The 19,829-nt window shown below is 37.5% G+C and overlaps 1 protein-coding gene across 1 annotated transcript in view; it reads right to left on the bottom strand.

The window, feature by feature from the left end:
* The window catches only part of cntn3a.1 (contactin 3a, tandem duplicate 1), a 64,974-nt gene that overhangs the window by 24,307 nt on the left and 20,838 nt on the right, over positions 1–19,829 (bottom strand). Inside the window, exons 4-8 of the mRNA XM_016509141.1 lie at positions 16,633–16,808; positions 9,901–9,996; positions 4,035–4,238; positions 3,831–3,933; positions 3,517–3,701 (exon numbers count right to left, since the gene is read on the bottom strand). Of these exons, the coding sequence (XP_016364627.1) occupies positions 3,517–3,701; positions 3,831–3,933; positions 4,035–4,238; positions 9,901–9,996; positions 16,633–16,808 (764 nt within the window). The remainder of the gene's footprint in view (positions 1–3,516; positions 3,702–3,830; positions 3,934–4,034; positions 4,239–9,900; positions 9,997–16,632; positions 16,809–19,829) is intronic.

Raw genomic sequence — 19,829 nt, 5'->3', positions numbered from 1 at the left:
ATATATAACATAAAAAAACCTCAAGTGAACATTAAAATAGTGAAATAAAATAAAATATAAAAAACTTGGATTTATTTAATTTCAGCTAGTTTCTTTGAGGAACATCGCACACCCTTCCCAAACATGCACAAATTACAACAGAAAAAAAAGGTGCTAGAAAAAGTGCAAATGTTACAGTTTTAACCTTGATTACATATTTATACTCAAAGCTAAGACGATTAAAAAAAATGTCTTGAAAACATATTAAAATGAGATTGATTCTCATGGCTTTGCTGAAGGTCAGTGTGACTTGCATAGGCTTAACTTTACTTTTAAGACGAGAGAGAAAGGAGAATAATCACGGCGTAGTGCAAACGTGAACAAAGTAGCATGCTTTATAGGTATCAGTCACACTGCTGGAGCTCACAGTTTTGACTTCGGCCATTATGTTATAAACAACAGTGACCCATATTGATTATTCCATTGCTCCAACATCAGTGATAGATGGACAATACAGTCTATGGGAGATTATAGATTTTTACCTGCCAAATAATTGCAATGACAAATAATTACAACATATGGGGATACTCATGAAAATCTGACATACTGGTTATAAAACATCATGGGGATATAAATTAAACATATAGCATTGATCAGTGATAAACTCAAATATATAAGCATTCATAAAAGCTTAATGGTGCATGAATATTGATTGTGTATTTGTCTGATTACGGAAAGTGTGTAGAATCTTTTTTAAATGTCCAATCTGCTCTTTTCCATACAATAAAAGTGTTCATTATTCTATACCATTGTATATACCGTGTATATATATATATATATATATATATAGCCTCACCACTAGCCTGTCCCATGGCCCGGCCAGCGAGCTTCTCGGGTGAGGCAGCCTCCTGCAGCCGGTTTTTATTGCAATGTTCCCTCTACCTGGAAATGCAACCCCACCTGTTTGTGACTGAGCGGGCAAAGGTGTCTTTCATCATCTCGTTGCTGTCTGGAAGAGCCTTGCAGTGGGCAGAAGCCTTGTGGAATTCGCAGAGCCCTTGGATTCACTCGCTGGACGGCTTTGTGAAACACTTCCGGGAGGTATTCGGCCAATCGACCACGGAGGTCACCGTGCATGAGGAGCTCTTTCAACTGCGGCAAGCGGATTTATCCATCCACGGCTATGTGCTCCGCTTCCGCACACTCGCCGCCAGCAGCGGCTGGAACGAGGCTGCCCTCCTCTCGGCGTTTCGCCGAGGATTAAACCCCGTCTTACGGCAGCAGATGTCCATCTACGATGACACAGTGGGACTTGACAGCTTCCTCCAAAAGGCGGTTCGCATCTCCCAACACCTAACCGCTTGCCACATGGAATCCATGCCCGCTGCCGCTGTCTCACCCAGTCTCTCATCTCCCGCACCAGAGCCCATGATCACAGACAGTTACCACCTAGCCCCATTCGTCCACCACGTCCAGCGGTGAGTACCATCCATATCACTCCTGATGTGTCTTGCATGCCTCACATAGATGCGCTTCTAATATATCATACCCAATCCTTTCCAGTCAAAATCCTCGTGGACTCTGGAGCGTCGGGGAATTTCATCTCCTCCCGTAGCCTTGCCGGATTCCAAATTCCCCGCTGCAAAAATGCCACTAACTACCAGATCACCACTGTTCAGGGAAAACTGCTGGGCAAGGGGCTGGTGCGGCACCGCACGCCCGAAGTTGTTCTACGGATTGGGTGTTTCCACACCGAAAGGATCTCGCTTCTGGTGCTGGAGGAGGCGGTCGTGGACATCGTCCTGGGACGCCCTTGGCTCTCTAAACATCAACCCACCATCGCCTGGAAATCCGGAGAAATACTCAAGTGGAGTGCATGCAGGAATGTCTAGAGGATCTGCCTATCCCGAACCCCGTCCGACACGACCTCTCTGTCTGTTCCACCTCGGTGGAAAGCCCCGACTCCTCGCATGTCACTCTGGTTCCCACCGAATATCAGGCGTTCCAGGACGTGTTCAGCAAGGTCGCAGCCACTCACCTTCCACCTCACCGGCCATGTTACTGTGCCATTGACCTGCTGCCTGGGGCCCAATTACCCAAGGGACACGTCTATCCGCTGTCGATCCTCTTCTCCCTCCCTCCACAGAACACGAGGTACCCCCTCCTCCGCCCGAGGTCGTCCCCAACAAGACACTCTACAGAGTCAAGGAGATCCTCGAATCCCGGCGGCGAGGCGGCCGGCTTCAATACCTCATAGAGTGGGAGGGGTACGGTCCTGAGGAGAGATTGTGGGCAAACAGAGAGGACATACTGGACCCAACCCTCCTCAAGGACTTCCACCAGACTCATCCTGACCACTCCGCACCCAGGGGGCACGGTCGTCCTCGCCGTCGGTCTCAAGGTTACAAGCATCTCAATACGGGCTCCTTACCTGCCTGCCTGCCAAGCTGGGGAATCCTCCTCCATCTGCCGTAGGATACGATTCTCACCCCAGATAAGACGGTGTTCTCTGCTTCCGTTGATTCCGGAGTTTGATTCTTTTATGTTGGAAGCTTCTACTCAGTTGCCTTAATAAACTCACCAATTTACTCTAATCTGACTGTTTGCCTCCTTGTCCCGGTTGTGACAGTTTCTAAGGCAACATTTCTTATTTTTGTTTAGTTTTAATTGTGGTATTTTAGTAGTAGTGCTAAAATAACTCAAACGTATGGAAGCCTGCCACGGAATTTAAAAACAAAATAATAAAAGTTAGTTGCAACTTTGTATTTCACATTATTTATATGTTCTGTTTACATTTTAAAGTTTTAGTAACTTTTTTTTTTTTTTTTTTTTTTTTTTTTTTTTTTTTTTTTTGTATGGAAACTTCCATGGGATAAAGGTAATTCTGACTTTTTTTTTCTTACAATTCTGAGTTCACTTTTTGTCCGCCACATGTTTTCATACACTTTTCTTCTCAGAATCGCAAGTAATAAATTCACATCTCGCAATTCTGAGTTTCTTGCAATTCTACGTTTATTTTTTTTGCAATTTATAAATCACAATTCAGACTTTTTCTTGCAATTCTGAATTCTCACAAATTCTCATTAAAAAAAACAAACTTGTAACTGAAATAAACAAACACAATTGTAAGAAAAAAAGGCAGAATTGTGAGATGAAAAAGTCGCAGTTTTTTTTTTTTTATTGTTAAGTGTTTTTATTTTATTTTTTTTACCTGTGGCAGAAATGAGCTTCCATACAAACTACATAAAATAAAACTGAAATTTAAAACTTAATACAAACTATATAGATTAAAAACTGACAAAAACACAAAATTACTAAAACTTTACTAAACTGAAAATCTAAAAAATATCTAATTCAAAATATTAACAACTTTAATAGTATATCAATGATAATAAAATTAAACTGAACATTCTGCAAGTATTTCCTTTTTGTTCCATGCAAGAAAACATCATACAGGTTTGGAAGATTTTCAAATTGGCTAAACTTCCTTCAAAAGAAAAGTACATTTATTTAATCCCTGAAACATATCTGCCCTACCATAGAAGGAGAGTCGCCCCTTCACTGTGTTTTTGCCTCTGGAGTTCTCAGCCATGCATTCAAATGGCCCTGCGTCTTCCTGTTGGAAATAAGGGATCTCCAACACACCACTGGATTTGTTAACATCCACTTTTCTGGGAAAAGGAACTCCGTCTGGTCTTCTCCAGGTGATAGCAGGTACTGGACTGAAAGCAAAAGGTAAAGTTGATTGTTTAATGAGCTATATTTCTCTTTAAATAATAACTGCAAAAGAAACCCAGTGTCTATATCAGTGAGCTGCTGTTAGTATATTGTGTATCAACCGTAATATTTACTTTCCCAAAGCGAAGCACTCCAGTTTGACTGTCAACCCTTTGGCAACAGCCAAAACTTCTGGAAACTGGATCTCAATTTTTGGCTCATATTCTCCCATAATGCCTTAAACACAGAAAAAATAGTGATATTTTTCCTATTAAAACATGATTAAAATCACATATGAGTCATTTTTATGAGCTGAATACATATGGTAAGACCATCACCATCACTGCGGAGTACAAGTGGCGTGGGAGGTCCCTGAACTCTGCTTTGGGTCACAGAGTTAGTCACGACACAGGTGTAGTTTCCCACGTCTGAGGGCTCCACTTTAGCGATGTACAGGTTGCCTGTTTTCTGTGACACAAAGCGCCGCATGTCTTGCTTCACGAATGAAGGATATTCGTTGAAGATCCAGGAAAAAGTCAACTCTGTAGGAAAGTCAAGAGGTGAGACTTGCTGTACTGCATGACATGCTTTGAAGTTTTCAAAAACTTTTAGTGAATTTAATACTATTCCATTTCAGAAACCCAGTGAAGTGAGTAAACAGAATCACACAACCTTGAGCATGGCTTTCATTGTACATGGTAAATTGGTAACTCTTTACAATAAGGTTCCATTTATTAATACTAGTTTAGTTAACATTAACTTCTAAAGCATTAATTAATCTCAGTAGTTAATGTTAATTTCAATACTTAGAAATACATTATTAAAACCAAAAGTTGTATCTGTCCATCCCTCTATCCATCCATCCATCCATCCATTCATCCGTCTATCTATCCTTCCAATTTACATCCATCCATCCATCCTTCCATTCTTCATCCATCCATCCATCCATTTTACATAGGGTGGCCATACGTGCCATTTTTATGGGACACGTCCTGGCCAGGATTTCTATATTGCCTAAAATATCCAGGTTTTGGCTGTTTGCGCAGTGCAGACCGATCGGTGTATGACATCTGTGAGAGTTATAGAGAGCAGAAGCTCCTTATGCTTTCGAATCGCTCTCACAGTACTTTGATGTCAAACATTGATCGGTCTGCGCAGCGCCGCTTCAAGTCGAACGAACGAACACATCAAATCTGTATGCGTATTTGCATCGCTTTGACCATTCTCTGTAGATCCCACCTTCACACGTGCCAAGATTGGCTGATTATGTACAATGCCTGCACGTTACTGGTCAAGCTAGTTTACGATCATTAGCTTCAGCAAGTATGAAAACAGAAAAACAAAGCCAAATATAGAAATCCTGGCCAGGACGTGTCCCGTAAAAATGGCATGTATAGCCACCCTAATTTTACATCCATCCATCCATCCATATATCCTTCCATTTTCATCCATCCATCCATCTGTCCATCAGTCCTTCCATTTTTCATCCATCCATCCATCTATCAGTCCGTCGATCCATCTGTCCATCCATCCTTCCATTTTTCATCCATCCGTCCGTCCGTCCGTCCATCCATCCATCCATCCATCCTTCCATTTTCCATCCATCCATCCATCCTTCCATTTTTCATCCATCCGTCCGTCCATCCATCCATCCTTCCATTTTCCATCCATCCATCCATCCTTCCATTTTTCATCCATCCGTCCGTCCATCCATCCATCCTTCCATTTTCCATCCATCCATCCATCCATCCATCCATCCTTCCATTTTTCATCCATCCATCCATCCATCCTTCCATTTTCCATCCATCCATCCGTCCATTTAATCAAAAGTGAACTTTTATCATAACTGTAATAATATATTACAGTTTTTCATGTTCTTGCAGGTCTTTTAACTCAAGTCTACCTTTGTAATTTTATCTCCAACTATAATTAATCTCCAACTTCGAATTCAAAACATGGGTGCTTTGTTGTCTGTGCAAATGGAAAGATTCAGCTTTTCACATCAGAGCTGTGAGTATAAATTTCAACTTACAAATACGAATATTATAATGACAAGTTCTCAAATTCAAATCAACAAGCTCTTGAGTTTTGCTACTCTTTTACCTTCATAGACCCGCCCCCCTTAGTTATTGTTGCAATGTCTGACAAGCCATTGTGTTCTCACGCCACACATCATGTTCACATGCAGTGAAAAATACATTGTGGAGTAAAGACGAAACTGACAACGTGCCGACAGACAAGACAGAGCAGGTTACTTCTGATATGAAACAAAGTCTCAGCTTTCAAATTTTGACATTTAAGAAATTCAAGCAATAAATAGCGTTTTGTGGCTCTTTAATGTGTCGTGACAGATCGCTGTAATGCCTCAGTTCAAGCAGCATGAGAACTGATCAGCTCTTCTTCTTCACTAGTTATAGCCCGAAATAAAGATGAATGAACATCAGAAGATGTTTTGCTTCAACTGCGGAAAGACATAAATACACACCATTTTTTTCTGCGTTATGATTGGTTAGATCACCTGTCAATCAAACTCCCTGCGAAGGGTCAGTTAGCATATGTTTTGGCAAGCGTGCAAACGAGTAAGTACAATTGTCTACAATTTGCACAATAACTTAATGCACATGGCTTGTTGATCAAAACTGATGAGTTGATTCTCAGTAAAATTGTCAAACTCTTCACAACTTTTAAACATATTTTAATGTGAGCCATCAGATGCAAAATGGTCCATTCAATTATCTGTCAGACATGCATGTGCTGTTTATTCCATAAATATCTGACATGGAATGTTTGTAATGTCTGCTAAGTTTCCAGATGGCCTGTCATTGTAATGAAATATGAATCACAATCTTAACAATCAAGTTTGGAAGTGCATATATGGAGTTTGGCCAGCATAATCACTGCCATTTTTGAACACGGAGGAATGACGCACCCCTAAACAGCAGCAACTACAGCAGTACTGTACATACCTTTATCTGTAGATATGTGTTAATCTAAACTGAAAACTCACAGTTTCTTGTCATGGAAGAGCAATAGGCAGATATGTAAGAATGTGTGGTGGTGTTGGGGGAAGACATTATAGAGTGTGTAAAAATGAACAAGCAAGAGTGAATTTTCAGTTTACATTTAACACATTTTTACAAAAATAAAAGTACTATATAATAAAAATTTATTTTCTTTTTGTGTACTACAGTATTGACTTTTCCCAATACATTTTACCTACTGTTGAAATCTGTATCTAAAATGCACAGTGTGATACACAGACAAAACCAACTGTTGTCTGGTGATGCACTGTGGACCTGGATAAACATCAGTTTGACACACATCAAACTATTATGTCAAGGTCTTCCAATACAGAAACAATTCTATGATTAAATGTGTAAGTCCATAGTAAGTCAAATTTTAGATTAAAAACAACTTCACGTGCAAAGTATAAATACTACTGTTAAAGTTGAAGGCTTCTGCTGAATACAATAAGCAGCTTTTTTTTTTTTCAAGTGCAATATGAATTTTATGCTTTGGGCTGTAATGTGTACTTGCTATATTACACTGATATTATTGGGAAGTTACTCCCTTACCTGCATCAATTTTTATCCGGTTTCATTTTAATTATGCCTTAATGGCTTTATATTGGCCTTAATGGTCATTACATGAAGTGGTTCAACATATTACATCCATGTTACTCTGCAATATATAGGGGTAACATATGAAAGATGTTGCACTATTTGTCTACCAGATAATACTTGATTGCCAAGATGAAGGATTCATACTTACGGGCTTAAAATCCCGTAAAAGCTAATTTGGCTAATTTCAGCATTTTACTGATACTTGTGCATAAAAATGTTTCTTTCCGCACAGCAAGTCGCGCTGGCTGGTCTTATTCATTGGTCAGGCATCGACCAATAAAATGGCTTCATTCGCACCCTAGCCATATCACCGCTTCTGCTCTCTCGCATCTGCATTCACAAGTGCACAAGTGAGTTTTGCTATAGGAATATCGTGAAAGGAGTAGCAAAAGTCGATTTGAAGTTGTACTGCCAGATCTGAGAGGTTGTAAGTGCTGACTTGTGGTTGTACAGCGAAACTGAAGTAAAGTGCAAAAGTAAATATGTCCTACACATTTGTGTCTGTCATTTTGTTTATGTGAATGTCATTTTACACATTTGTAATTCTTAATCTGCAACTATGAATTCAAAACACGGGTGTTTTGATTATTGTCTGAGTGTGCAAAACAAAAGATTCAGCTTTTCACATCAGAGCTGTGAGTGTAAATTTCAACTTACGAATATTATAATGACAAGTTCTCAAATTCAAATCAACAAGCTCTCGAGTTTTGCTACTATTTTACCTTTGCGAAGGGTCAGTTAGCATAAATCAATAAGCAGTTAAAATCTGATGTGAACAAGAAGCGAATTGTTCAGATATCTGAACTTACTGTTTTGAGAAAAAAAAACTCATTTTGGGAATTAAGCCAAAGCAATTGAGAAAAACTGTAACATTTAAAACTATGTTAAGTTCTTTACAGTTTTTGAGGTGTGAGCATCTTTAAACCAAGAAAAAGACTGACAAATAAAACTTGAGTGCATCAGTAAAAAGTATCTGATCTTTGTCCAAGAATCCAGGTTAAGTCCTGTTTTTCCTGATGGATCCAGAAAAAACAAGTAATTTTAGCCTTCGGTAAGTTTTAAAAGGTTTGGCTCCATTAAAGCAATAAGGTCTGATGTGTTCAGCCCAACACTTAACACAGTAATCAAGACAGCAGGGGACAGACAAGAACAACACTAATGTAGCACAGCTGTGCTAACTACTACTCATCTCAGGCAAAGCTTTTTGATGAGAAGTGACAGAGCAGCCGAGAATAAACCACTTTTATACTTAAATGGATTGCTGGTCCCCATTGACTTCCATAGTATGGGGGAAAAAACACTATGCAAGTCAATGGGGACCAACAACTGAAGGTGAACTATCCCTTTAAACATCCAAAGCATGTTGTGTGTTTTTAACATGTTGGAAACATTATCCTACATTTGACATTTTAAACACGTTTTATTACAGGGAAATGACACTGCTTATAAACTGTCTGTTTTCAAAAAAAAAAAAGCCCTGTTTTTTCCAAGTTCAACATGTTCTGTTCTGAAAATGTCAACAATCTAAGTGACGACATAAAAAGGTCTAGTAATCAGTCTATTCAGGGTTTCTTAAGTGTGGCCACTCATTGAGTTAACAGCAAAGAGCAAATACAAAAAGTTTGCTTCACATAACATTTAACTTGTGCTCTGTGGTGAGCCACTTAAGGGCACTAAATCAACAGTGGAAAAAGGAGGTAATATGTGTTTATGCTGTTACATGGGCAGTGAGGTTGAAAAGCCTTTATGCTTTAAGCTAATTACAGTGAACCATAATTGCTGGTTGAGAGGTGGTTAATAGGAACAAACAGTAGAAACTACCTAGAGCAAAATCTCTCTGAACAGGTAACATCTGCACATATGATAACTTTGAATGAGACTCACATGAGGCGCAACATAGAGTTTAGGAATGAGATTATTATTAAACATATTGAATTGCCATTGATCTTAATTTTTACTTTGCCATTCTAATAAAGACTAGTTATGGACCGCAATTCCTCCATCCATTCTCCAAACCGCTTATCCTATGTAGGGTCACAGAGAAGTCTATCCCAGCAGATATACTGATATGTCGGCAGAAATTAAACATTACTGTCTCATTTTCTATCATTGAGTAGAATTATATCATACACATGAGGGGTAATGTACAGTCAGGCAGTTATTATCATCAGACCTTATATAACCATGAAAGGTTTTATTTAGCAATAATGACTGGCTGGATGTTCATTATCCTGCTATTACATGGCTACTTACTAAATAAATAAATGGACATAAAATATTAATTTGTTTTGAAATTATTTATTGTGTGAAAAGAAATAGACAACTGAATGAAAACTGTACAACAGTAGCACAGCTAAGACGAAAACTGGTTGCCTGCTGCAGTTTAGCGGTCATTCAAGAAAGAATGAAGTTTAGACTGAAAAATTTCACAACTTACAAATCAGAATCAAGTTTTCCAAAGAGCCATGTAATATATTTTGTCATTTCATTTGCTATATCCAACTTTTTTTTCTCAGTATTGCCACTGGCCACTGAAAAACCCAAATCAGTCAGCCAGAAAATAGACAATAAAATGCCTCACCTCCCATATGTGCTGGAGGGCCACAGAGAAGAACCACACCTTGCCCCTCTCTAACGCTCACTGGACTTCTCCTCTGGGTTTTAAACTCCTCCAGATCTGTTAAAAAATGTCAGAAAGAAAGACAGAAATAAGCAATCTTGGTAATACATAATTTAATCTACTCACAATTTACACCCTCAGACCGAGTACTCTTTAATAACAATTACATTTAATGACATTGTGTACTGTTTTAAACAAATAGAGAAAAAAAATAGAATGGAGTCTAGATCCAACAAAAATGATATCATTGTTTGTTTGTCTGTATGTTCCAGACTTTCTTTCTTCTATGGAACACAAAAGGAGATGTTTAGCAGAATGTTTATGCTGCCCTTTTCCATGCATTCCAATAAATGCACATGTTGCTCAGGAGTTTCAAAAATGACAAAAAGCTCCATAAAATTAGACCACTGAACTGAACAACTGAAGTTTTGTAATGATAATTTTGTTCTGCAGCTCTTAAATCTCATTCAAGTTTACCTAAATTAGAATGCCAGTGATGTCAAATATCAGTTCTTGTTTGTCTCGTAACTGATCACGATGTACCAAATTTGAATACACAAAAGAAATATGAGATTCTAAAGATTATATTTTTAGACTGTTTGTCACAGAAAAATTTAGGTTTTTGGAAGACTTGGAATGTAGTGTCCCTGGCAGTCCCATGGTCACCTTCATTCACTTTCATTGTATGATAAAGAGCAGCATGAACATCATGCCTAAATTATGCTTTTGTGTTCAGCAGAATAAAGCATATTATACAGGTTTAAAATGATTGCAAATTATCAAAGAATTTTTCATTCTGTGTAAATTATTAAGTTCAGAATAAACAGCTAAACTCAGCTTTTCTCCTTCATTGTTTTTAAAACCCATGAGGATATAAAATAATGAAAAATAAACCAACAAATAAAATAAACTGCATACTTTCATTTGTGAATATCTTTAGCGTTATTCTGTGAAGGGAACAAACAGAGAATTGAAGTTGATGGAGGTTGCGTTTGCCTCACCTGCACTGAATTCAGTGAGGGGGTTGTGTCTAGAGAACGGCAAATTCAAACAGAATATGCATGAACAACACATCCACTCAAAACACGACAATCCCCGCACGCCTCCATGACACAAACTATTTCGACACCATCCACAAAGCAGGGGTTTGATCAGGCTTTAAAGCATGTGTCTGTGAGAGGGGTACTTTTTGTGCTCTGCATGTAAGTTCCACTGAACTACCCACATCAGGGAAAGTTTTCTTCCAGAATGTTCCGTAGACACATTTTTCAGTTCACATAATATCTCATTACAGAGTCCTTACAAGACATTTCTATGAGGCCAACATAAATAAACCGACAACTCTCTGCGATACATATGCAATACAATCATCTGCTCGTCGATACTGTACATATAAAGCATTCATCAAGAGGAAGACACACTCCACTGCCTCTAATTGGCTTCTCGGTTATCAACTATACGTTGTGTTCTATTCATTGCTCTCGGCAAAGTAAACACCGTAAGCCCTCGTGAAGCTGCTGAGATTGAATACAGTATTGTATTGAAAGTAATGAATTTGTGACCTGTAAAAGATAGGGTGAAGGAAAATGCTTTTTCTAGCATCTCCATAATTATATGTTAACAATGAATTTGAGAAAACCAAGAGGTCAAATGTACCACAATATTCCTTCAACATTTCAAATAGGTTTAATGTAAAACAATTAAGCACATATTAAAAACATATTTAAGTATAGTGAAATCTTAAGATTATCTTTGCATGCTTCTGGAAATGCATTAAATCAATAGTATACACAGACACAGACCAGTGCTGCTGATGGGATGTTTCTGTTACAGTTATCAGCATAGGAAATCATTTTTGGATAGTATAAAGAAATCATCTAATAATGTGCATGTGAGCAGTCACAAGCACGATTTGTTAACTTTGAGGTTAGATCTCTTTTAAAACCTCACAAAATGATCTGATAAGTTTTAACGTATAAGAAAAAACAAATTCTACTTATACCGCAATAAAATAAGCAAATTTGGCCACTGGAGGCCATTTTTTGGTTTATACATTCATAGTAATTTATAAGAGCCATAATCTTCAGATTAAACCAGCACTGCCTTAGGCGCACTGAAAAATATGCAGCAGGAGAAGTATCTCTTTTGATTATTATTCAGGCCTCTCATTGAATGCACTACTCAAAAAAAGAGCCAAATCTTTACAATAAATAGACTATGACTAAATCAGTTTCAAAGTAGAGAATGTGATTTCACAGGAACTCTAAAACATTAATTGGCAATGTTTCAAAGATGTCTCTAAGGTTCCAGTGCGTCGACAGATGAAACATTTTAGGTAACTGAAGATGTACTGATATTAAAATTCTGGCCAATAACAGTAAGCCAATAATCTTAAATCATTCGAGTTATTTTATGGATCACCACATTATATGAACATTACAAAAATAAATAAATAAATAATAAATAATTAAAACAAAGATTATCGATGTGTGTTTTACAAGAAAATACTATTTCAGTCTTTGTACTTCAAAATTTCAGATGTAATTCAGTGTGTAACTGGTTGTTTCTTTGTAATTATTTTTGTAATTTTGTAACTTTGTAGTTTATTACTAATTTTTTTCAGTGTGAATAAAACAAAAGATTATAGTTTTACAAGAAAATACTATTCAGTATTTCACAGTGTTACTTTGTAAAATTTGTGAAATGTAAGTAAATTTAAAATAAATATTAAGTAAATTATTAAGTAATATAATATTAAGTAAATCTTTCACTAAATATGTTTCAATGTATGTCACTCAAGTTGACACCATTTCCAAATTAAATTTAGCTTTGTTCTTGGAGTCATATTGAAGGTTAGGCTTGCAAACAATATTTTGAAACAACCAGAATTTATATCTGCACCCTGAAGAAGCTTTAGTCCTTCACAGATTGTCCTCTGCCGTCTCCAGACACCAAAAATATATAGGGTTGAGTCCATGAGCTATGGTGGACCACACAGGAGATTGTCTCTAGAGTAGCTGTGGAAATGCACTGCAGCTTTAGTGATTTAGCACTTTAATGCTTTAGTGTTAGATTTATCAGTCTAAAAATGTCTATTCCTCAAGTAAATATCTACCTTTAACATTCAGAGCAGTTGTAATGTAGAAAGCATGGATCGCTGTGGCTCAAACGCAATAGCCTTGCCTTTCCACCATAAACTAATAATGATTTAAAAATGGTCCACAAAAGCATTTTCTACTGTACCATAAAATCTCCCTCTCTTGCCTTGAGTTTTTCCTCAATCCATTCTCAGGTTGTGCATGAATGATCATGACAAAATGAATTATTAGAGTACTAGTGTACCATAATAAGATATGCAGATGCACACATATGTGTCTCAAATTATTAAGCACAGTCACCAGGGAATCATCAGCTTGTGAAGCATTTTAACAACCAAAGCTTGCTAGCAACCATAGATACAGATTAGATACAGATGTCAAACCAAATGAAGCAGAAAACACAAAAGATGAACACGATTAGGCGAAATAAGAATAAATGGCTACGCTGCACCAAGTGTCTAAGAGTGCTTAAAATATCTAATTAGGCTAACATTAATGGCTACTAGTACATTCTAGATCAGCACAAATACTGCATTTGGAGCATATGCAAAGTAATCCAGCAAAAGGAAGCCAAAATCACACAATGTTACACATATTTAAAAAAACAAAAATCATATATTATAATAAATTTAGCCCTTTCTTTTTGAAATCACTTTCGATCAACTTTATATATTTTTGAATTTATCCATAACAGCAACCTCTGTCTGTTATTTATTGTATATATACTGTCATCTGAGGTTGAGCTGAGATTTTGGAGGTTGGGGAACCCTAATGCCCTGCACACACAACTCCCAGGTGCCCAGTATTTTTCCTACTTTTAGAAGGTGGCAGATCGCCATTCTGGCCCAATTTAACCCTTGGCAACTGCCCTACTAAAAAGTCACTCTTTGGCAAAGTGTCTGCTACTACTATAATGGACGGAAGGAATTACAAACAGAATGTGCATTACGTTTGCTCTTTCGTGAACAAAATATATTCTGTATCTCATTCAAATATTGTGCGTTTGGTGGACAAAGGCATTTTGTGACATGCTCATTTCATTTTGTTCATGAAAGGTGTTTTCTGTTATACACAAAATGAAAAGTACATTCACTCTTGTGCACAAATTGAAGTAGCTTCTGTTAGTTTTGAGTCTAGAATTTTGTGTACAAAATGCAGAACTGACTTTACATTGCTTTTCATAGAAAGCAAGTGACTTTTGTCTTTCTGTATGCATTAAAGTCAAACGACTATTAATTTCAGTTATTTCAATTTAAATTGTGCATACAAAACATTTAAATACCTGTCACATGTAATAACCATTACATTCACTGTAAAAAAAAAAAAAAAATATTTAAAAAGTCTGTAAAAAACCTTCTGTAAAAAATGTGTTAATTGGTTAACTGTAAGTTACCTTATCATATACAGTGAAAAATTGTAAATGGTTTAATACAGCATTATACATAATTTTATTGTAAAATGTTGTCAATACTTGCTAATTCTTAAACTTTATTAAACGCAACGTTTCGGTCCACTGACCTTCATCAGGCAAATGTATAGAATTAAAAACAAGTATAATCAATGAGTATAATTGACAATCACATGTGGACTAATTACAAACACATGCGTAATAGATACCAATGGCTCATGTATACAATAGAAGACACTTTACAACATCCCTAATGAAAAATATATCATTATTCACATACAAAAATAACTATGTTTATAAAATCACAATTGGTTATCAGAAACCGCACATCTGAACAAGGTTTTAATATCATCCCCTTGTTTTTAATCACACTGTTACTTAGATATACAGCAAACACAGTAAAAGGACAAAATTATGTTTCATTTAAATAATTTATTTTCTTCTATTTTTGTTATCAGTAATGTACATTAGGATGCTTTACCTTAGTGTCATGTGTTCCCATGATGGTCTTTTTCCTTTGTATGACCCTGTTTGAACTGTCTATATATGAGTATTGGTCATGTTTTATGGACAGGCCACTTACGACGAACTCTGATTCATAATGTGGTTTTCTATTTTACCACCTGTATTATTATTATGGTGGTTATCAGTGCATTTTAAGGTTAAAAAAAGATTTTGGTAGATTGGTATATTAACATTATATCACTTAATGAAATATACGGTTGTAAGATGAAAAATATACAGGCACCAATACATCATACCATAAAAACCTGAAACATTATTCATTACATTTTTCATTATTCATAACACTGTTCATTGTTCACACTGAACCACTTGCCTTTTGTATAGTAAATTTATTAGGATTTATTTATTATTTTATTTATTTTTAATGTTCAGGTGAGCCTATATTTTAGCTTCAATATAGCTCAGAATCTCAATCTCTTAAACTGACATCATATATTATACTAAGAGTGAGACACATAGAGGAAGGTCTCAGATCAAGCTCCCCTGATGCATTACAGCCGCTGGACAATAGGAGAGCGATCAGTTTGGAAACCACAGCAGCTTAGGTCCAGGTTATTGAGAGAAAACATAGATAACACATAAAGCTTAAGGACCTGCATGCGTTCCACCTTCACGCCACAGAAGCCAGAGCTGTTGTAAAGATCACACTGGGCCTGACAGCAGGAAACAGGTTCCTGAACTCAGTCTCACATCCATCACAGGGCATCATTTCTGCAGATGAACCAGCTAGCCATCAAACGGAGAAACACCAAACTCACCTCGCCACCAGAGATTCAGCATACATCACACAGAGAAAACTGATGAACGAGGCCCATGAAACAACAGTTTCAGAAGCCCTGCTAAGATCTCATCAGTTTATATGAATATAACGTGGATCATAATGTCTCACAATAAACAGAGCCTGGACGCTACAAAATTCAATGCAATAAAATAAACTTTTGCTCTGCTTGCTGTTACTAATGAATCTTATCATACCATTTCTTTGAGATGCTTTTTAATGTTTTTGAAAGAAGTCTCTTATGCTCACCATAGTTACGCTTATTGTCTATGGTAATATATTTTGAAATGTAAAACAGATTAGATTAGATTATTTTAAAATGTAAGGTAGATTTAGCATTTAGCATTCATACTAAAAGTCCAGTGTGGTTACATGCATTTTGACTACTTCTAAATGTGGTTTGATTGATCTGATCACAAAATGTTTCGAAACTGTTTAGAATGTTGTACAAGTTCAGAAAAATATGTTTAGCTTTCATAAATGGTTATTTTATCTAAGAAGACCAAGGGAAATGTGATTCCTCATGATATGAGCTTTTTACCATAAGATGCAGAGCAAATGCTTTTAATTCAAGAAATACAAACCCTCAGTTTATGGTTAATTTGAGTCATTATTAATGAGTCATTTTTATGCGATATGGATCATCTACTCTATGCAGTGCTGTCTGCAATATTAACTCAAGACTACATTCAGAGCCAATGCACTATCTGTACCCACTTTAAAGTACAAGTTCACAAAGGTGTCATGAAAATCCACTAAAACCACCTCAAATTATGTGTAAAAGACTAACCAAGCATCACTGGTCTCAGGTTTAAATCTATAGACCCTAATACTTTCAAGTGCTTGAGTTTTTCAGGAGAGAAATGACTTAAACAGAGACTCACAAGCAATGTGAAGACTAGCTTCTCTGCTGAGAATAGTCCCGAAAGAGTTGGAGGCCAGACACTGGTAAATACCAGCATCCTCTTCCTTATTGAGCTGGCTGATTCGAAGGTTTCCTCCTGAGATGCTGTATCGAGAGCCAGGTTGAGGGGGGATGAAGCTGTCATTCATTTTCCACCTATAAAACACAGGGGGAAGTTAGCAGAGAGTGAAAGGAGAGTTTGGAGTACTAGAAGATATTTTTCTCTTCATTCAAAGTAAAACATAGTGAAATATATTTGTTTGTTATTTGTAATATATTGTATATGGGACTTTGCACATATAGAATACAAAATAAGATCTGAATCTTTAAAAAATGGTCAGTAAATGCTATTAAATTGAAGTATAAAACTACTAAACTGATATAAAAAATAATAAACAAAGATGACAAAATTACTAAAACTTGAACTAAAAATTAAAACAAATAAATGTAAATATAAAACTAAATGTTAATTCAAATTATTAATAAATATTATAATAGTATATAAATAATGTTAAAATAACAATCTAGCTCAAGTCAAATAGAAATAAGATATTTAATATTTCTAATCATGTTTTGTTATCTATGTTTTGTTATCTATTTATTCAAGATGTTTGCAAGTTTTGCAACTCCATTACCGAAATTTGTGTCATTTTATAATTTTCTAGTAAAAAATTACAAAAGAATAATTTAATTCTTATTTTATCATTTATTATTATTTGTCATAATCAACATGAATCAAACATGAACAAAATACAAAATAAAATAAAATCATTTTGATCCATTTAAAAATAATACTAAAGTGCTGAGCATGGACATACAGTGCCACATGACAAAAACACCAGCAACAACAAAGTAGAAAGCCGTTAGGTAGAAAGACAGGACTTTAACAACAGATCGATGGCCCAGACCAGTCACCCCAAGACATCAGAAACCACAAAACCCCAGGGACGCACATAAGTTCAGATCCCATGCTACAAAAGCCTCGTCTTTACGTCATCACACAATTAATCAATACAGTCAGTCAGGTAACGTAATCACTGCCTTACCTCATTATTAAATCGTAATAATCACTGAAAAAAAAACAGACCTCTCTGTCAATGTGGCATACAAATGAGAACAAATGAGTCTGCTGTGTGAATCCCACAGCAAATAAGGGCCATTTTAATTGACAGACTGGAGAAAATGGAGAAAGGCACTATAGTGGCCATCTGGTTTTAATGTGGACAAAGACATGATCCATGCCAATTACCTGTCTGATTATATGTACAATGGCCATCAATATAACTATACTATGATGCCACGTTTCTCTCCCACACACTAAAGGCCACGTCTATGACCTTTCCATATTGATAGAAATTTGTACCGTGCTGCACAAGTTACTGCATGGGACTTGGAAGAGATACTATATATTTGCATGAACAGCCCACTGTTTGATCTGCCTGTCACTCAAACTCAATGATGCACTTTAAGAAATAAAAAAATAAATAAACTGGTTCACTAGATCAAAATTCTTTCAGAAACTATATGTTGTAGACATACAGTATTAAATTTGAATACATTGAGTATTTTTTCCAGTCTCCTGAGGAGGGCAAACAGTGCAGTTAGAAACCTTCCACTCTTTTCACATTCAAATGCTGAAAAAAATTCAGTTTTACAAATTTATCTGCTGAACAGAATTACAAAATTCAAGGGCAGACTGTTTGAAAGTGTCTAGCTTTTTAACTTGTGTACTTATATTTTCATTTTTTACTCATTGTAGACAGATGTCAGATGTGCTTTAAACATAGATATTTGAAATGTTTTTCTGTTAAGATGAAAATATATAAACTTGAATAAATGCTTGTGATGAGGTTGGAAAATAGTGTAATTTTTCTGTTTTTATATACACTGCGGTTCAAAAGTTTGGGGTCAGTACACTCTTAAAAATAAAGGTGCTTCACGATAGAAGAACCTTTTTGTCTAAATGGTTCCATAAAGAACCTTTAACATCTGAAGAACCTCTCTGTTTCACAAAAGGTTCTTTGTGGTGAAAGAAGGTTCCCTTTCAGTCGGTCATTACGAGTCACGTCGTGACCGATGAATTGGGATCTCACTTAGAGAGACCAATCCACTTCGAGTGTAAACTAAATGAGCCAATGCACATTGGCATGCGATAATTGCATCCAGCTGCCGCTGATCACAGCGTGAGCATAAAAAGGCAGCCGGTGCAATGCATACCAGCTTTTCGCTTCGGAGCCGAGTGACAACATCGTTCTGCTCCTACCAACTGCTTTCTCCGGGCAGGGGTGCCCCTAGAACATGTCTCCAGGCATGCTGTGGTTTACACGGATGCCTCCACCACAGGCTGGGGGGCAACGTACAATGGGCACGCAGTGTCGGGGGTATGGACGGGCCCCCAACTGCTCTGGCATATCAATTGCTTAGAGTTGTTAGCGGTGCGCCTTGCCTTGAACCGTCTCAAAGGGCGCGTACGAGGCAAGCATGTGCTGGTCGGAACGGACAACACGGCGACCATTGCGTACATCAACCGACAAGGTGGTCTGCGCTCCCGTCGCATGTCGCAACTCGCCCGCCGCCTCCTCCTTTGGAGTCGGAAGTTTCTGAGGTCACTTCGTGCCATTCATATTCCGAGTCTGCTCAACTGTACGGCCAACGAGCTGTCACGAGCTATGCTCCCAGGAGAATGGAGACTCCATCCCCAGATGATGCAGCTGATTTGGAGACGTTTTGGAGCCACTCAGGTAGACCTGTTTGCATCTCCAGAGACTTCTCACTGCCAGTTGTTTTACTCCCTGACCGATGGAACACTCGGCACGGACGCACTGGCACACAGCTGGCCGAGGGGCCTTCGCAAGTATGCATTTCCCCCAGTGAGCCTTCTCGCACAGACACTGTGCAAGATCAGGGAGGACGAGGTGCAGGTCCTGCTTGTGGCGCCTTATTGGCCCGCTCGGACCTGGTTCCCGGAACTAATGCTCCTCGTGACAGCCCCTCCTTGGCAGATTCATCTGAGGAAGGATCTACGGACTCAGAGACGGGGCACCCTGTGGCACCCGCGTCCAGACCTCTGGAAACTTCATGTCTGGTCCCTGCACGGGATGCGGAGGTTCTAGGTGACCTACCCCGGGAGATAGTTGACACCATCACTTCGGCGAGAGCACCGTCTACGAGACACGC

This window comes from Sinocyclocheilus rhinocerous, unplaced genomic scaffold (genome assembly GCF_001515625.1).
Source record: "Sinocyclocheilus rhinocerous isolate Xijiao unplaced genomic scaffold, SAMN03320098_v1.1 scaffold263, whole genome shotgun sequence".
In the NCBI taxonomy this organism is placed as follows: Eukaryota; Metazoa; Chordata; class Actinopteri; order Cypriniformes; family Cyprinidae; genus Sinocyclocheilus; species Sinocyclocheilus rhinocerous.
The sequence above is the reverse complement of the archived record's forward strand: the minus strand, read 5'-3'. Positions and strand labels throughout refer to the sequence as shown.